We start from the raw sequence: 19446 nt of genomic DNA, 5'->3' as shown, positions 1-19446 counted from the left end.
GAAATGTGGACAATTTCTGCTGCGATGTATTCAGTATTGAACAAACTGGGTACCGATAACCACTTAATATTTTTAATATTTTATTTGAGTTGTTCCCACCTGATTTGTGTTAACTAGAATAAACATTTAAAAACTAAAGCTGTGATCACATATTTACTTACAGAGCTTTGTTTGAGGGTTTGACCACTGGCAGCAGCCTCAGAAGAGCCTTTTTTAACGGCTCATTTTCTCACTTAGATTATCAATTTCTACTTACATTTCTGTCAATATACTTAGTACTTACTAGTCAGTATAATCTTTTAATAATATAAGTTTACTTATGGTAGAATACTGCATGTAATCATTTGTGTTTAGAAGTATGTAGTTGATGGCATATTGAAAGAATGTTTCATCCTAGGAGGTCTGTGTAGCATGAAGAGGGGGGTGCTTTCACTCCTCTTCAGAGTGCTCTGGCTTTTACACACACACCCACATCCTGGGAGCGTGGGAAAGGGGCATACCTTCTTTTATTGTTTTATGACAGGATAGACGTATCTATGTCTGTTTTACTCTAAGTGCCTTTTGTTTAGTTGAACTGCTGGACTTCCAGACCAGCAGGTTTAGGGAAGTCTTCATGGGGTCACACTTTGACCCCACACACACACACACACACACACACATATACGAATCCACATCCCAATGTAATGAACAAACACACCCACTGATGTATAAATAAAGACCAGGGCAGTGGTAGCGCGCGAGTCTCGGAGCCCTCACTTCCGTGCGAGAGTTCTGTCACCGCCCTTGCTGCAAGTAAAAACAGTGTGTTTCTCCTCTCTGATTCGAAGCTGAAGAAGTGTCTTAGAATGCATCTCTTGACAATTTCTTTCTGGGAAAAATGGGGATTACTTTGAAAACAGGAACTATTTTCCCAAAAATCAGCCCTGGATTAGTAAATCACTCAAACATCTTCTCAGTCAGAAGAAACTGTCTTGTTATGAGGGAGAGAAGAAAAAGATCGAGGCACAGAAACTTGTCGAAAGAGAGATAAAGCAGCTAAAATCAGGTGTAAAAGTAAAGCAGAGGATGAGCTGAATAAAGGACACTCAAGGCTGGCTTGGAAAGGAATGAAGTCCATGGTGGGGATGCAGAACAAGGAGCAAAGATGAACGTGATGCTGAATCAGCAGAAGACTTGGACTCATTTGATTCCAGCTTTGATATCATTGATTTCAATGAAGAGCTTTGAGATTTTAGGAAAGAGCTGGTAGCTCTGAGAGTGACACTGATGAGGTGTCTGTGAAGGTTCGCAGTCATCTAAAGAGCTTAGAAAAAAAGGCACCTGGACTTCTTTAAGTTTCTTGAAGACGTTTCACCTCTCATCCAAGAAGCTTCTTTATTTCTAGGGTCATATGGTGGAGATTCCCAGATTTAAGCCCTGTGGGAGAGTCCGCCAAGGGGGTCATGAACCCCCCTGTTGATCCTCTACCTAGTCACACGAGCCAAGGTGTGAAAATGGGTGTAGGTCACAATCAGCCAAGGTTGCAGAGAGCTCATTGTGAAACCTAGCCCCACCCTATCATGTGATTTCTTGAGGTTAGCCTCTGTACAAACAGACTTCAGCCATATGAGAGTGAGTGTGAGTGAATGAGAGCACACACAGGACACTCTGATCTCTGAATGTGTGTGACTCAGTGAAACAGAGGATTGTACTGAATATACTGTGACTGACAAATAGAGTTTAAAGAGAAAGGTGTTTGGATTAAAATGGATTAGGCTAAAGTGAACGTGCTAATGAAATCTGAACTGACTGAAATGTGAAGTGAAGATAATTCAGATGTAAAAGAGAGAGAGAAACTGATAATAAGGTGGGGCTGAAGATGAGTGAAGGGCATGTAAACACCTGATTGGCTGAGTAGATATCAGATCGACAGTTTCACAGTTGTCTCTGTGGATTATAACTTTAAGAAGATGTGACATTCATCAAGGAATCCTGCTCTCCGGATTATTTCCATGAACACTGAGCTGGAACACATCTACAGTGCTGAAAGTGCCCATCTCACCACCAACCTCTCTGTGTGCATTCACTTTTTAACCCTTTGTGAGACATTAAAGATGTAAATCTGAGTATTTATCTATGTTAGTGCAAACACCTCTAATAGGTTGGTTTAGTCTTTCCAAGTCATATCTTCCCTTGGATCTGCAGTCCAGGCTCCTAAAATCATCCTAGTTTAAGAAGCACTACAATCTAGAGGACAGCTGCACTAACAAGATCTGACCTGCAAGGATACTCATGTTTCTCCAAAAGTTGAATCTGTTCATCTGAACGTAGCTGTCAGGGTCCTGGGACTGGGCGACCCAGGACCCCTGGGCAGTCATGGACCTGTTATATTATTATGTATTTTTGGTGTTGCTCCCCCTTCTTCTCTATGCTTGTACATATGTATGTGTGGGTGGCTGTGTGTCTTAGCACTGGTTTATAGGCGCCATCAGGCCTGGTGGGTGTGGCCCTGCTGGGGGACTGGCCACACCCGAAGCCACACACCTGCTGCTGATCAGGCCTCGTCGGGGGAGCTACTTAAGAGAGTCTTGGAGCTCCCACCGACGCGGGATCATTGCGTGAGACTCCACGTTAGTCATCCAGTTAAGCTTAGTTAGCGTGTGTGTATGCCCGCAGTGAAGTGTGTCCTGACGGCTGCTTCTGTTGTGTTCCTAGGAGAAGTGTGGAGCGTCTGACAGCAGCCAGCACGAGGAGTGCTGGGACACGGGAGCGGAGAGCACTGAGACACGGACTGTTCACGGAGAGACACGACACGGGAGTCAGGGGAAATCACAGGGGATTTATTGTCATTATTCCATTCACTGTAAATAAAGAGCACCGTTCGCATCGCAGAGTACCGCGACTGGGTCCTCCTTTCCCCACATCCCCACGGTCTGCCACACAGACCGTGACAGTAGCGTTTTGTGGGAGAAATATTTCGTCACTCATCCAAGTGACTTCTTCAGTCTCAGCTGACTACAGGTTTCCCCAATCTTATAAACAGGACATTTGCATAATGACTGAAACCAGCCCACTGAAGGAACAATGGGCTGTGAGGTCAGTTCCTTAATCTTAATTATGCAAATTCTCATGACCATTGATCAACAACCACTGATCAGATACTCATGTTTACGTGTATCAGGACAAGCAGGGAAGACATCAAGTCTGTCAGGCTGCCCGAGTCCGCTCACCCACATCAGTTCAGAACTCTGCATTATCTACTGAGAAAGACTCAGAGGATCAGGGATCAGAAGTTCTACAAAAAGCCGAACAAGACTTCCTGTATAGAGGTCTGCGTGCCTACTGATCCATAGTGTCAGCACAACTTTCACGTCATATTCATCTCAGCACAACTAAAACATGGTGACTAACCTCAGAGTTTCAAATCGACAGCGTGGATTCTCCAGAAGAACACACAGCTGCTTCACTCCTGAATCCTGCAGGCTGTTGTAGGTTCCACTCAGGTCCAGCTCTCTCAGATGGGAGGGGTTGGACTTCAGTGCTGCTGCCAGATAATCACAGCTGATCTCTGACAAACCACAGTCCTTCAATCTGTATAAAGAATGAAAGATGTAAGTTTATTAGACAAAGTGTGAGCTTGAAATCATTCAGTGTTTCATAATCTGTTCAGAGCTGAAGAAGGTTCAGAATGTAGAAGTTTAGAAAATGGAAACTCCAAACAGCTGAAACCAACAGGAAGCAGCTTCAAACAAACAAGAGAAAAAAGATAACCTTTATTAGTCCCACACGTGGGAAATTTGTTAAAACTCTGAATATTTCCCATTAAAGTTGTACATTTATCAGAAAAACATGAAAAAGTTGTGTTTTTCCTTCTAGGAACAACATGGCTTCACTTTTAAAGGTGAAATGTGAAAGAAATGGACATATTTGAAGTTCAACACCTTTTTCCAGTCACGTTATTAAAGCAGACAAACTACAAGCTCATTTTCATTCCAACAAGTCATCTTCTGACCCTTTATTATTATTGTTATTATTCAATATTTATGGATGATGTTCTAAATTAGGCTCAAGTATGTGACAGACATTTAATCCCATGTCAGTTTGGCCTCATCCTGGGCCGGATTATCCAACACACACTGTGACCACAGGCCCAGGGGCCACGCACAGCTGGGCTCCATCCAAGAGACAGGAAACAAAACCAACACGATAATAAAGAGTACCAATTGATCTTCTTATACTTTAGCTTTTCAAGCCAAACATAGTAAAAACATGAGCATATCACTGTTTCCTGATAAAATGATGTGACAGTTAGGAAAGAATAGTGGTGGTGTTACAGCCTTTCTCCCTTCTGCTGCCGAGGCTGTTAGTCTCTCCCAAACTCAGCTACAGGACTTCCACATGAATGAAAGCAGCAGAAGTGGCTTTACAAATGAAAGAGGAAGAGGAGAAGAAGAGGAGAGGGAGGCCACCCTGACCATCACTCCAGCTGAAAACATCACACTTCCATTAAAGTTGGTGAGAAAATGTTGAGCAGGATGAGCTGCTGGCTAATCTGGAGGCTGTAGCAGCAGCTCACAGTCACAGTGGATTTCCACTCATGAAAAAGCTCTGGCTGCTTCATTTCTCATCTCATATCAGAGACTTTAAGGCTTCAGTGAAGCTGTACTGTGATGCTTCCTTTCCATACTCAGCCCAATGTGCTCTGTATTGTTTTATGCAGGTCATCTAAACAGGAATGAGCAGCTCATTTCAATATAAAAGGTTGGAACTGTAAAGAAAACAGAGCTCATAAACTGAAACTGATTTCATTTTTTCAGCTGGAAAATTTTAGCTGTTCCTTTTTCAATACATCCATCCATCCATCCATCCATCCATCCATCTTCATCCGCTTTATCCGAGGCCGGGTCGCGGGGGCAGCAGCCTAAGCAGAGAAGCCCAGACCTCCCTCTCCCCAGCCACCTCCTCCAGCTCATCCGGGGGAACACCAAGGCGTTCCCAGGCCAGCCGAGAGATATAATCTCTCCAGCGTGTCCTGGGTCTGCCCTGGGCCTCCTCCCGGTGGGACATGCCCGAACACCTCACCCAGGAGGCGCCCAGGAGGCATCCTTGTCAGATGCCCGAACCACCTCAACTGGCTCCTTTCGATGTGGAGGAGCAGCGGCTCTACTCTGAGCCCCTCCCGGATGGCCGAACTTCTCACCCTATCTCTAAGGGAGGCCAGCCACCCTTCGGAGGAAGCTCATTTCTGCCGCTTGTATCCGCGATCTCGTTCTTTCGGTCACTACCCACAGCTCGTGGCCATAGGTGAGGTAGGGGACGTAGATCGACCGGTAAATTGAGAGCTTCGCTTTTACACTCAGCTCCCTCTTCACCACGACGGACGGTGCAGCGTCCGCATCACTGCAGCCGCAGCACCAATCCGTCTGTCGATCTCCGGCTCCCTTCTCCCATCACTCGCGAACAAGACCCCGAGATACTTGAACTCCTCCACTTGGGGCAGGAACTCATCCCCGACCGGAGTGGGCACTCCACCCTTTTCCGGCTGAGAACCATGGCCTCAGATTTGGAGGTGCTGATCCTCATTCCGCTGCTTCACACTCGGCTGCGAACCGCTCCAGTGCGAGCTGGAGGCCTTCACCTGATGAAGCCAACAGAACCACATCATCATAAAAAGCAGAGATGAGATTCTGAGGCCACCAAGTGAAAGCCCTCCGCCACTTGGCTGCGCCTAGAAATCCTGTCCATAAAAATTATGAACAAAACCGGTGACAAAGGGCAGCCTGGCGGAGCCCATCACCCACCGGGAACAAGTCCGACTTATTGCCGGCAATGCGAACCAAACTCTTGCAACGGTTGTACAGGGATCGAATGGCCCGTAGCAATGGGCCAGACACCCCATACTCCCATAACACCTCCCACAGGACACCCGAGGGACACGGTGAATGCCTTCTCCAAGTCCACAAAACACATGTAGACTGGTTGGGCAAACTCCCATGCACCCTCAAGTATCCTCGAGAGGATAAAGAGCTGGTCCAGTGTTCCACGACCAGGACGAAAACCGCATTGTTCCTCCTGTATCCAAGGTTCGACTAACGGACGAACTCTCCTTTCCAGCACCCTGGCATAGACTTTCCCAGGGAGGCTGAGGAGTGTGATCCCCTGTAGTTGGAACACACCCTCCGGTCTCCCCTCTTAAAGATGGGGACCACCACCCCGGTCTGCCAGTCCAGGGTACTGCCCCTGATCTCCACGCAACATTGCAGGCGTGTCAACCAGGACAGCCCTACAACATCCAGAGCCTTCAGGAACTCGGGCGGACCTCATCAACACCAGGGCTCTGCCACCGAGGAGTTGTTTAACTGCCTCAGTGACCTCGCCCGGAAATTGGCGGGTCACTCCCCTCATCCCCAGACTCTGCTTCCTCCTCGGAAGACGTGTCAGTGGGATTAAGGAGGTCCTCGAAGTATGCGGTGTGCGTTGAAGATCTCGCGGACTGGGGCCTCTGCTAGACGTTCCTAGCACACCCTCACTACGCGTTTAGGTGCACCGGGTCTGTCCAGCGTCCTCCCCGCCACCTGATCCAACTCACCACCAGGTGGTGATCAGTTGACAGCTCAGCCCCTCTCTTTACCCGAGTGTCCAGAACATATGGTCGCAGGTCTGGTGATACGATTACAAAATCGATCATCGACCTGCGGCCTAGAGCGTCCTGGTGCCACGTGCACTTATGGACACTCTTATGTTCGAACAAGGTGTTCGTTATGGCCAAACTGTGATTTGCACAGAAGTCCAATAACAAAACACCGCTCGGATTCAGATCAGGAGGCCGTTCCTCCCAATCACGCCCCTCCAGGTCTCGCTGTTGTTACCCACGTGAGCATTGAAGTCTCCCATCAGGACAACAGAGTCTCCCGGTGGGGCACCTTCCAGCACCCCCCGAGGGACTCTAAGAAGGCTGGGTACTCTGAACTGCCACTCGGGCGCATAAGCGCAGATGACAGTCAGGACCCTTTCCCGACCCTAAGGCGCAGGGATCAAACCCTCTCATCCACGGGAAAAACCCCAGCGTACCGGCAGCAAGCCGAGGGATATTAGAATACCCACCCAGCCCGCCGCCTCTCACTAGGGGCAACTCCAGACTGAGACAGAGTCCAGCCCCTCTCTGGGAGACTGGTTCCAGAGCCCAAGCCATGCGAGAGGTGAGCCCGACTATATCTAGCCGGTACCTCTCAACCTCACGCACTAACTCAGGCTCCTTCCCCACCAGAGAGGTGACATTCCATGTCCCTATTGCCAGTCTTGGCAGCCGGGATCAGTCCGCCAGGGCCTCTGCTCCTGGCTGCCGCCCAGCACACAATGCACCCGACCCCTATGGCGCCTCCTGCGGGTGGTGGGCCTGCGGGAGGATGGGCCCATGTCTCTTCTTCGGGCTGTGCCCGGCCGGGCCCCATGGACCAAGGCCCGGCCACCAGCTCGCCCTCGGGCACCCTCCCGGGCCTGGCTCCAGGGCGGGGCCCCGGTAACCCTATCCCGGGCAGGGTAAACTGTTCCCTCGATGTTTTCTTCATAAGGGTCTTCTGAATCGCTCTTTGTCTGGTCCCTCACCCAGGATCAATTTGCCATGGGAAACCCTACCAGGGGGCAAAAGCCCCCAGACAACATAGCCCCTGGGATCCCTGGGACACACAAACCCCTCCACCACGATAAGGTAGCGATTCACGGAGAGGTTTTCAATACATACATAATTATATTTACAGTAAGTCTTATCATTCCCCTTTTCCCTGTCAGTCACCGCCAATGTTTCTCTAATTTTTCATGTGTCTGAGCGAACACACAAACTCCCTGAGCAATCCCTTGGACCACTGTGAGCGACATCAGACGTGTGCACTGTGGTCACGCCAGCATCTAATCCATCCAAGTTACATGGTTTATTAAAATAATCATATTACAGCATTTACATTTATGTTAGACTACTTTTAATTAACTGCTTTAGCCCACTTACAATTAAAATTAAAAACAATCTTGTTCATGACCTGTGTAGTATGTTAACACTATTGGAAGTAAAAATAACTTGAACTCTAATTTTGAAAACACAACTTTCTTTCTTTTTAAAAAAAAATAAAGCTCTGACTTGTATTATGAGTCTGTGGTCTGGGAGAGAGTCTGTAACTCTCTGCCTGCAAAATACAGTATATAATGACCAATGTTGGGCAATTAATTATATAGTTACTTCTTCAAAAAAGTTACTGAGTTTTGCAAACAAAGTTTTTTGCAGCTGTTTACATAAAAATGCAGCCAAGGCATTTTTTAAATAAACATTTTAAACTATTTACAGAACAGTCAGCTGTTCTGTATCAAATCTGATGACACACAAATTATTTTTGCCACTCCAAAAAATAATTTCTGTCCACTATGAGATAAAGGAGAACAACAGCCTGATACCTGCAGGCCTGACAACAGGAGATGTATCACTCCTGTAACATTCAGCAGTCGCCTCATTGTTCTGACACACACAACAAAACTATTGACTACACTACACACTAACACACTCCAAACACGCTAAACGTCACAAATCTCTCACGTCCCAAAACACCGCCGTCACTCCTAAAACTTCCCCCTCCCTAAACAACTAAATGCCATATCGCCATATTATTTTTTGATTGGTCGACATGGTACATTTTTCCACCAATAGGAAAAGGTGGGGGGGTTTTTGGTTTTGTCTTTGCTCACAGGTGGAGAGTGCTTTCGAGCGTTTTCTTTATAAAACGCCGTTTTTACCGTTTCTTCCCGCAGTAAATATAAACAACGACAGTATTCAGGAAGAAAACCAAACATTGCAGATATTTTTATCATAACTCTGGTTTTACGTGGCCGATCAACACAATATAAAAACTGTTATAAAGTCCACACTTTTTCCATCAGTTGTTCCGTCTGTCCTGCTCACATCTCCAATGGTTGTACACGTTGTCGTTAACGTGGCTTCACTCCATATGAGCCACGCCGCTTTGCTAGCTAAAACACCGGTGTCGGCACATAAGGACGCTGTCATAGCCTGTCAACAACGTTGATTAGCTGCATATATATGAATGTGAATCGCATCATTGGCTGGACTATGGAACAAGGTGGTATCGTTCTAATCCCATACGGGAGCAGCCAGTCACTTACTGACTAACACTGCAAAACAGAATTGTTAAAGTTTTAATTTTAATTTCAATTGAGATTTGATTTTTTTTTTTTTGTGCGTCGTGCGCAGATTTTCTGTCTTGCTGACAGACCGTGCCAACAGTGCGCAATTGCGCACGCTGCAGCAGCTAGAGGGAACATTGGGCACCACCACAGTTCACTTCAACAAAACTTTACTTCAGATTTGTTTTCATGTTTTGATCCAGTGATGAGAGCCGTTTCCCCCATGTCCAGTCCTTGTACTAAGCTAGGCTAAACATGTCCAGTGCCTGTCTCTGTGCAGCTTTTAATCTGATGTTAATAAGGTAGAAATGGAGGAAGAAGAAAATGACTTCATCAATCAACATGCAGCTACCAACCCAAATGGTGAGGTGGTGGTTAGTTATTACTGTTGTTTATGATCCCCTACATTATCCTACATTCAAATATATTCTCCAGCTACATCGGCTATGTACCACAGGCCTTCAAGGTGGCTGTAGTTAAACCTTTACTCAAAAGCCATCTCTAGACCCAGCTGTCTTAGCTAATTATAGGCCAATCTCCAACCTTCCTTTCATATCAAAAATCCTTGAAAGAGTAGTTGTCAAACAGCTAACAGATCATCTGCAGAGGAATGGCTTATTTGAAGAGTTTCAGTCAGGTTTCAGAGGTCATCACAGCACAGAAACAGCTTTAGTGAAGGTTACAAATGATCTTCTTATGGCCTCTGACAGTGGACTCATCTCTGTGCTTGTCCTGCTAGACCTCAGTGCTGCGTTCGATACTGTTGACCATAATATCCTATTAGAGCGATTAGAACATGCTGTAGGTATTACAGGTACTGCACTGCAGTGGTTTGTATCATATCTATCTAATAGACTCCAATTTGTTCAAGTAAATGGAGAGTCCTCTTCACACACTAAGGTAAATTATGGTGTTCCACAGGGTTCAGTGCTAGGACCAATTCTATTTACATTATACATGCTTCCCTTAGGCAGCATCATTAGAAGACATAGCATAAATTTTCACTGCTATGCAGATGACACGCAGCTCGCTCTATCCATGAAGCCAGGTAACACACACCAATTAGTTAAACTGCAGGAATGTCTTAAAGACATAAAGACCTGGATGGCCGCTAACTTTCTGCTTCTTAATTCAGATAAAACTGAGGTTATTGTACTCGGCCCTGAAAATCTTAGAAATATGGTATCCTCCAGTAACGCTGTGAGGAACCTTGGAGTCATTTTTGTCCAGGACATGTCCTTCAACGCACATATTAAACAAATATGTAAGACTGCTTTCTTCCATTTGCGCAACATCTCTAAAATTAGAAATATCCTGTCTCAGAGTGACGCTGAAAAACTAGTTCATGCATTTATTACTTCCAGGCTGGACTACTGTAATTCATTATTATCAGGATGCCCAAAAAACTCGCTGAAAAGTCTTCAGCTAATCCAAAATGCTGCAGCAAGAGTCCTGACAGGGACTAGACAGAGAGAGCAGATTTCTCCTGTTTTGGCTTCCCTTCATTGGCTTCCTGTTAAATCCAGAATTGAATTCAAAATCCTGCTCCTCACATACAAGGTCTTAAATAATCAGGCCCCATCTTATCTTAATGACCTTGTAGTACCATACCACCCTATTAGAGCACTTCGCTCTCGCACTGCAGGCCTACTTGCTGTTCCTAGAGTATTTAAAAGTAGAATGGGAGGGAGAGCCTTCAGTTTTCAGGCTCCTGTTCTGTGGAACCAGCTTCCAGTTTGGATTCGGGAGACAGACACTATCTCTACTTTCAAGATTAGGCTTAAAACTTTCCTTTTTGCTAAAGCATATAGTTAGGGCTGGCCCAGGTGACCCTGAATCCTCCCTTAGTTATGCTGCAATAGAGCGTGAGGCTGCCGAGGATTCCCATGATGCTTTGAGTTTTCCTTTCCAGTCACCTTTTCACTCACTATGTGTTAATAGACCTCTCTGCATCGAATCATATCTGTTATTAATCTCTGTCTCTCTTCCACAGCATGTCTTTATCCTGTTTTCCTTCTCTCACCCCAACCGGTCGCAGCAGATGGCCGCCTCCCTGAGCCTGGTTCTGCCGGAGGTTTCTTCCTGTTAAAGGGAGTTTTTCCTTCCCACTGTCGCCAAAGTGCTTGCTCATAGGGGTCATATGATTGTTGGGTTTTTCTCTGTATGTATTATTGTGCTATCTACTGTACAATATAAAGCGCCTGGAGGCGACTTCTGTTGTGATTTGGCGCTATATAAATAAAATTGAATTGAAATTGAATTGAATAGTGTGTGTGTTCCTAAAAGGATTTCATGAATGTGTTATTGTTCATGTCACATCTGTATGAAACAAACAGGAAGTGAGTTTATCCTTCATGATCACAAACTGTTCCAGCATGTAAACCTGAGATCTGTGTGGAGCAGCTGACCTGTACGATGTGCTCAACACAAACATTATTTACCATCAGTTACTGTGTGACTGAACCATGTGGGTGCATGAAACATCGCATTTAGTTTTAATAGCACATGGCAACATTCAGATGTGAATCTATACAGTAACAGTTTGATTTGTTACAGTGAGGAGACTGTTGAAGGGAACAATGAGGGGAAACTGTAACAGCAGCAACAGAAATCCAGGAGACAAAGCTGAGGTCTGGGTTCCTCTATGCTACACACAGCCTCCGGCTCCTGTACTTTAGTAAACACATAAATATCTCCAAGTACACTTATTTCAGAAACTCTATTAAACTCATTACAAGTTTACTTCAGCTTTAAATTACTCACAACATCAGCACACATGAACAAACACAGTAACTCACACACCTACTGTTCAAATTTAGTCATCTTTAATACAAATATATCTCATTATTATGAATCTCACAGCTACCTGCTCATTGAACTGAACAATAATTCTGTTTTACCATTAAAACAAAATATGTGACTGTAAAAAATCTTCAGACAGTAATTAAGAATCTCCTAAGCAGTCCAAAGATAAAGAAAAGTTCACCTGCCAATTCTATAAAGCTTGGTTGTTTATACAACAATATCATTTAATGATCAGCAGTGGGGATGTTTGGATCCTGACCTGAGAGTTTCCAGTGTACAATGTGGACTCTGCAGTGCAGCAGACAGAAGCTTCACTCCTGAATCCTGCAGGTCATTGTTACTCAGGTCCAGGTCTTTCAGACTAGAGGACTGGGAGTTGAGAACTGAGGACAGAGCACCACAGCTTCTCTCTGAGAGGTTACAGCCACTCAGTCTGGAAGAAAACAAACAAATTAATTAAATCAGTCAAATGAAACATTTTTTTAATGCCAGCATGCAATAAGAAAGAAAGAAAGTGTACTTTATTGATCCCCGTGGGGAAATTCCTCTCTGCATTTAACCCATTCACTCAGTGAAGCAGTGGTCAGCCTTTGGGCGCCCAGGGAGCAGTAGGGAGGGTACCTTGCTCAGGGGTACCTCAGGGTAGCTGTTCAGGGGAATCGAACCCCCGACCTTCCGATCATGGGGCCACCACTCTACCTACTGAGCTATCCCTGAGCTATCCCTTCCCCCAATCCCTTCAACCAATACAATTATTGGTTAACTAAATAGATTCATTAAAACACAACTCTTCTTCTATATCAGCACTTACTCCTTGTAAGCTCCACCTGCTCCACCTTCTGAGTCAGAAGACATGAAAACAAACTGTAAATCTAGTAGAAACATGATTGGAAATCTTCTCAGATCCATTTGTACATTTAGAGCCTGATACTGAAATATAGCAGCACGGACATTCACAGCAGCAAAGGGTTCTTGCTGATCTGAGCTGGCTTGGCCCTGGCTTATTGAAGACTAAAGAAAGCAGAATCAGCTGTTCAAACCCCACAAAGCTGCCCGCTGTGACTGAAACAATTAGATGGGTCGTGACATTTCAAAATGGGCTCATTGAACGCAGCACGGATAAGATCTTGAAGAAGCTCATGGCGGTCGTGAGTTCTCAGACTTTGCTCTTTGAAGCTCGTGGCTCTCCAACGGGAGATTGAGAGACGAGTGACGGACTGTTAGATCAGCTGTGAAATTGACATGCAGTTGTTCCCACCAAAGAAAACCACCATCATTTCATGCGGCTAACATACCGGCGCCAGCTGTGGTCTCAAGGTTGGAGCTGAACATAACAAATCTCACCCTGATAACAGACGGTGTTTAGACTGTTCCTTCCCATCCTAAGCATGCTTATCCCCTCCTGGTGCAGACGGTGGGTCGAGGGGACCAGCGCAAATGCTGCAGGCCCGGATGCGCTGTCTACACCGGCTGTCTCTCACCTGTTACCCATCCCTGTTGCTTGTCATGTGTTTCTATGGCGTATTAAGAGTTCATGTGCTCTGCACTAAGGTCATTTGTTTTCTGTTCTCAAACTGATCTCCCTGTTGGAGCTCAGTCTGGGCGGAGTTCTTTTTTCTCCTCTGGATAGCCGAGAGTTTTTCACAATCTATCCCAGCTGCAAATAGGAACACAACAAATAAATAACTTTACCCACTTCGATCCTTATCATTCAAGATTGTGAAAAGATTCTCTACTCAGAGAATACTGGTGATTTTAGATGAGAGAGATGATTTGGAAGATGATGAAGGGGAAGAGTTTTCAGAACTTGAGGCCTTTTGTCTTCACTGTATAGGACAGAGAAGACAGGAAGGGAGGGAGAAGTGAGGAGAATAACACACAGGAAATGGTCTTGGGCAGACTCAAACCAGGCCCTGGAGTCACGACTCTAACTTTCAGTACATGGGTCACCTGCTCAGCCAGGTAAGCTACAGCAGTCAGCAGTGTGTGAGTTAATTTGAAGACAATGATGACTATAAGTCAGGTAAAAAAAAAAAAAAAATACTTATCATCAACCAACAAGGGGAAAACAGTGAGCTTGGATGACCAAGCTTTGACCAAGGGTGGCTCACTCCTCGGTCTTCTTGCCCAAGGAGTGAACCACCCTGCATGGCTATCAATGTGGTGCAACGAAGGCCATCATACAGTACAGGCCATCCAAGCTGATTTTTAACTTTTCCTCCCAGATACCACCTTAAAAATCATCTAGATTAGGAGATGTTGGCTGATCTGAATTGTGTTCTAGATCCAATCACAACAAACAGAGCTGTTGTGTGTCCAAGGTGAACAGGCAGAATATATACATGCATAAAGTCAATAAAGTCAGAAGGTTTGCTTTAGACTGTGCTGCAGTTTATCATCAAAGACAAACAGGCACCATGCTGCCAATAAATGGCATCAAGTCTGACTTGAGTTTTTTCTGTTTTTTGTTCTTTTTTTTTTAATCAAGATTAAATTTTATAGCAACCACAGCAGAGATGACCAGGGAAGGTGTGCTTGAGGGGATATAGCAAAAACAGCTGGTTTCAGACTGAAGATGAACTGTGGTGCTGCACCCAAGTCTGTAACAACATTTTGACAACAGTGTGAAAGAAAAACTGGAAGAAAAGCAGCTTCAGGGAGGGACAAACATCTGCTGCAACCAGATTGGAGTGAGAGAAGAGAGCAGGCCAGCAACAACAAAGAAACAACAAACACACTGTGGAAGACCGAAGCAGAGTTTAGTTTAAAGTTTAAATAAGGATGTTTCTCTGGCTGCCATGATTCACTGAGTAATTCAAATGCTTTCTTTAATGCAGGACCCACCACGCATGTAAAAGCAAGTGTTTCACCAATATTTGTGACTAAAAATAGACCTGCAGTAGAAATGTATCTAGGAGCATGTATGTGAATATAAAGTATCACAACATTAGGCACATGCAGCCTAAGTTTTTAAACAAAGACTGATAACATAACAGCAGCAGTGATGATCAGAGTTTATGGTGGATTCAGCGTCTCGAGTACACCGAGTTCTGGAGGCATCAAAGAGGTTACAGTTTCAAAACTTTTGGATACAAATTCATACAAAGACAGAAAGCCTGGTGAAATAAATTACTGACACAGTTGGATGTTAAAGTAAAGACATGAGTACAAATGTACTCACAGAGCTTTGTTGGAGGCTTTGACCACTGGCAGCAGCCTCAGAAGAGCCTCCTCTGAAGCAGAGTATTTCTGCAGGTCGAACACATCCAGATCTTTTTCTGATGACAGTAAGATGAAGACCAGAGCTGACCACTGAGCAGGAGACAGTTTACCTGTGGAGAGACTTCCTGATCTCAGGGACTGTTGGATTTCCTCCACTAGAGAACGATCATTCAGTTCATTCAGACAGTGGAACAGATTGATGCTTTTCTCTGCAGACAGATTCTCACTGAGCTTCTCCTTGATGTACTGGACTGTTTTCTTATTGGTCAGCGAGCTACTTCCTGTCTGTGTCAGCAGACCTCGTAGGAGAGTCTGATTGGTCTGCAGTGAAAGACCCAGGAGGAAGCGGAGGAACAAGTCCAGGTGTCCATTTGGACTCTGTAAGGCCTTGTTCACAGCACTCTGGTGCAGTGATTGGAGTTTTAGTTTGTTAAATAATTTAGATTTCTTGGACGTTGTTTGCTGTCCTTCCAGCAGATTGAGTCCAGAGTTGATGAAGGTCAGATGGACATGAAGAGCAGCCAGAAACTCCTGAACACTCAGATGGATGAAGCAGAACACCTTGTCCTGGTACAGTCCTCTCTCCTCTTTAAAGATCTGTGTGAACACTCCTGAGTACACTGAGGCTGCTCTGATATCGATGCCACACTCTGTCAGGTCTGATTCATAGAAGATCAGGTTTCCTTTCTGCAGCTGAACAAAAGCCAGTTTTCCCAGAGACTCAATCATCTTCTTGCTCTCTGGGCTCCAGTGTGGATCGGTCTCAGCTCCTCCATCATACTTGACCTTCTTCACTTTGACCTGAACCACCAGGAAGTGGATGTACATCTCAGTCAGGGTCTTGGGCAGCTGTCCTCCCTCTCTGGTTTCCAGCACATCCTCCAGAACTGTAGCAGTGATCCAGCAAAAGACTGGGATGTGGCACATGATGTGGAGGCTTCGAGCTTTCTTGATGTGGGAGATGATCCTGCTGGCCTGCTCCTCATCTCTGAATCTCTTCCTGAAGTACTCCTCCTTCTGTTGGTCAGTGAACCCTCTGACCTCTGTCACCATGTCAACACAGTCAGGAGGGATCTGATTGGCTGCTGCAGGTCGTGTGGTTATCCAGAGGTGAGCAGAGGGAAGCAGTTTCCCCCTGATGAGGTTTATCAGCAGCACATCCACTGAGGTGGACTCTCTAGGGTCAGTTAGGATTGTAGTTTTGTGGAAGTCCAGAGGAAGTCGACACTCATCCAGACCATCAAAGATGAACACAACCTGGAAGTCTTCAAAGCTGCAGATTCCTGCTTCTTTGGTTTCAGTAAAGAAGTGATGAACAAGTTCCACCAAGCTGACCTTTTCCTCTTTCAGCACATTCAGCTCTCTGAAAGTGAATGGAAACATGAACTGGATGTCCTGGTTGGCTTTGTCTTCAGCCCAGTCCAGGGTGTATTTCTGTGTTAAGACTGTTTTCCCAATGCCAGCCACTCCCTTTGTCAGCACTGTTCTGATTGGTTCGTCTCTTCCAGGTGAGGCTTTAAAGATGTCTTCTTGTCTGATGGTTGTTTCTGGTCTGTCTGGTTTCCTGGATGCTGTTTCAATCTGTCTGACCTCATGTTCATCATTGACCTCTGCAGTCCCTCCCTCTGTGATGTAGAGCTCTGTGTAGATCTGATTCAGAAGGGTTGGGTTTCCTGCTTTAGCGATCCCCTCAAACACACACTGGAACTTCTTCTTCAGGGTGGATTTAAGGTTACGATGACAAACTGCAGCTTGAAGTTCTGAATGAGAAGAAATATGTAGAATATCTTTTGAAACTGGAAACAAACACTTAATTCCAAAAGAATGAATCTTTAAACCATGTTGCTTCCATCTTGGAAAATCTTCATTCATCCAGCAGCTTAAATCTTTACAGAAATCCTCTTACTGCTCTGCAGACGGTCAGCCAGCTCCTCCTGCTTCATTCTCCTCAGGAAGTCCACTGTGATCTTCATAAAAGCCTCTCTGCTGCTGCTCCTCTGACTCTCTAAGCATTCTGGGTAATCTGGACTCAGAACCTTCTGGATCTTCTTTAGCTCGTTCTTCACAAAAGTGATGATGTTGTCCTCCAGCAGCTGGAACAGAATATTTATGAATGAGCCAATCAGACTGAAATCATGGAGCCAAACATCAGATCCATGTTGGACACACTGACAATCCACTGGTCTACAAAGAGCAGCATGGAGATGACTGTGAACAGAATAGATGTAACAGTAGTTGTTGTACATGTACAGACCATAAATATGGAGTCCAGCTGTGTTTGATGCTGCTGGGCAGACTGACCACTGGGAACCTCTGAGCTCTGCTGGTCCACTCTGTGGAGGAACCATAATAATTAGATGAAGCACAGGATAAAGATCCAGGAGTTTCTGCTCAAATAACTTCATCTGAATCAAGTCTGTCAAGTTTTAAACTCTCAGATTGTGAACATATCAGTAATTTTCAGTCTGTTTTCATGGACGTCCTTTCAGTGGTGATGTCAGGGATGATTTTGAAGAAGCTCATTAAACTGAACCATCAGCAGATCACTGCTCCAAAACCAGAGCATGATCCGAGGTCTCTCCACCACCAGAACACCAGCTTTACTAACGTGGTAGATCAGTGTAGTACAGATCAATAACTGATGAGTCATTTTATCAAAATCACTGAGTGCTTCACATCTGACCCTCTGATGTTTCTGTAGACATTTTGCATATTTAATGAATGTGTGAAAGTTTTACATTCATTTAGAGCTGGGCGATAAAACGATAACGATATGTATTGCGAAATAACTTTTTCTCGATAGAAAAATTAAACTATTGCGATAGGCCTCATCTCTCTTGTCCTCTTAAAAAAAAAAAAAAAAAAAGAACAGCCAATCCAAATTAAGTAGCGCAGAGCCGAACCAATCACAGCCGCAGCGTCACGTCACGTGACTTGTTACGTACAGCACTAGCGCCATGGCGCACATGTGTATTTGTTTTTGCAGCCGTGCAGCCCGGATAATGAAGGAAAGGAGTTTGCCGTTTAGAGAAAAATCAACCGAGAGCGTGAGCGAAGGTTACCGAAGAAAAAACAGATGATGGTTCCAATACCGGAGAGCTTGTCGAACGGAAGGGCCACAGAAGTTCCGTAGTGTGAAGGTATTTCGATTATTTCAAGTCTGACAAAAAACAGAGTAGTGCGCACTGTAAATTGTGCCGAAAGCAAGTCTGGATATACAATAAACCGGTGCATGCTCAGTCTCTTACTGAAAGCACTAATTCGTCATTCTACTTTTGTCAGACTAAAGTAACTGTTAAAACTGTTTGAAAAGCTAAGCTATACAACAAGGAGAGATTGAGAATTTCCTTTTAGTTCTCAGTTTATTTGATATTGACAAAAGTTAGTCAATTTTGTCTGTTCTTCTGTAAAACGACCCAAGATTTATTTTTAGAATTAATATTTTGTTTCTAAGTGGAATTGACAATTTAGTGGTCTGTGTTGTTTGTTCTATTTTGACACTTAAACGCTTTAGCGGCTGCCTTTTGTGTAGTTTGCAATATTTGCCTTTATTTATCTGAAACTGAAGTCTCATGTTCCCTGTTGAACTTATTATGGGAAATAAATATTTTAATTAAAAAAAGCTGCTAATTATTTCACATTTTACTTGTGAGCAACGGCACATTTAAATCTTACAAATATAGTTATTTGGCTTATATCGTGATATATATCGTTATCGCCTGAAATGAAAAAAACATATCGTGATATGAAAAAATCTTATATTGCCCAGCTCTACATTCATTCTATGAATACAGTGGAAATGTTGTGTTATAGTCTCCATGTTTTTTTCCAGCATCATAAATTCTTAAGTTCAGAAAATTAGATTCTTTTTTCACAGCTGAAAAACAACAACATTTATTCTCTATTGAAATCTGCATCGTCCACTCCAAAGGTCACAATCTGAAGGTAACATCTGGTTTTGTTCCCTGTGATTCAATCTGAGCATCAGTATTGTGGGATTTATCCACTACATCCACACCACTGTGGTTCAGTGTTGTCCTGATGGAGTCTCATTAACAGCAGCCAGTATGATCCAGGCTTTAGCTGCTGGGTCTCTTAGGCTACGTTCACACTGCAGGTCTTAATGCTCAATTCCGATTTTTTGATCAAATCCGATTTTTTTGTCTGCTTGTTCACACTACAAATAAAATGTGACAGCAAACACGCTCTAGTGTGAACGCTCAAAGCGGCCCGCATGCGCAAAAGAAGATGTCA

General features: G+C 44.6%; 1 protein-coding gene across 1 annotated transcript in view; it reads right to left on the bottom strand.

Moving 5' to 3' along the window:
* The window catches only part of LOC120434800 (protein NLRC3-like), a 67717-nt gene that overhangs the window by 36613 nt on the left and 11658 nt on the right, over nt 1-19446 (bottom strand). The window contains exons 5-8 of the mRNA XM_039603207.1: nt 17447-17525; nt 17099-17285; nt 15152-16952; nt 12230-12403 (exon numbers count right to left, since the gene is read on the bottom strand). Of these exons, the coding sequence (XP_039459141.1) occupies nt 12230-12403; nt 15152-16952; nt 17099-17285; nt 17447-17525 (2241 nt within the window). The remainder of the gene's footprint in view (nt 1-12229; nt 12404-15151; nt 16953-17098; nt 17286-17446; nt 17526-19446) is intronic.

The sequence above is a fragment of the Oreochromis aureus genome, linkage group 3, assembly GCF_013358895.1.
Source record: "Oreochromis aureus strain Israel breed Guangdong linkage group 3, ZZ_aureus, whole genome shotgun sequence".
Classification (NCBI taxonomy): domain Eukaryota; kingdom Metazoa; phylum Chordata; class Actinopteri; order Cichliformes; family Cichlidae; genus Oreochromis; species Oreochromis aureus.
Note: the sequence above shows the minus strand (reverse complement) of the source record. Positions and strands in the feature narration are given on the sequence as shown.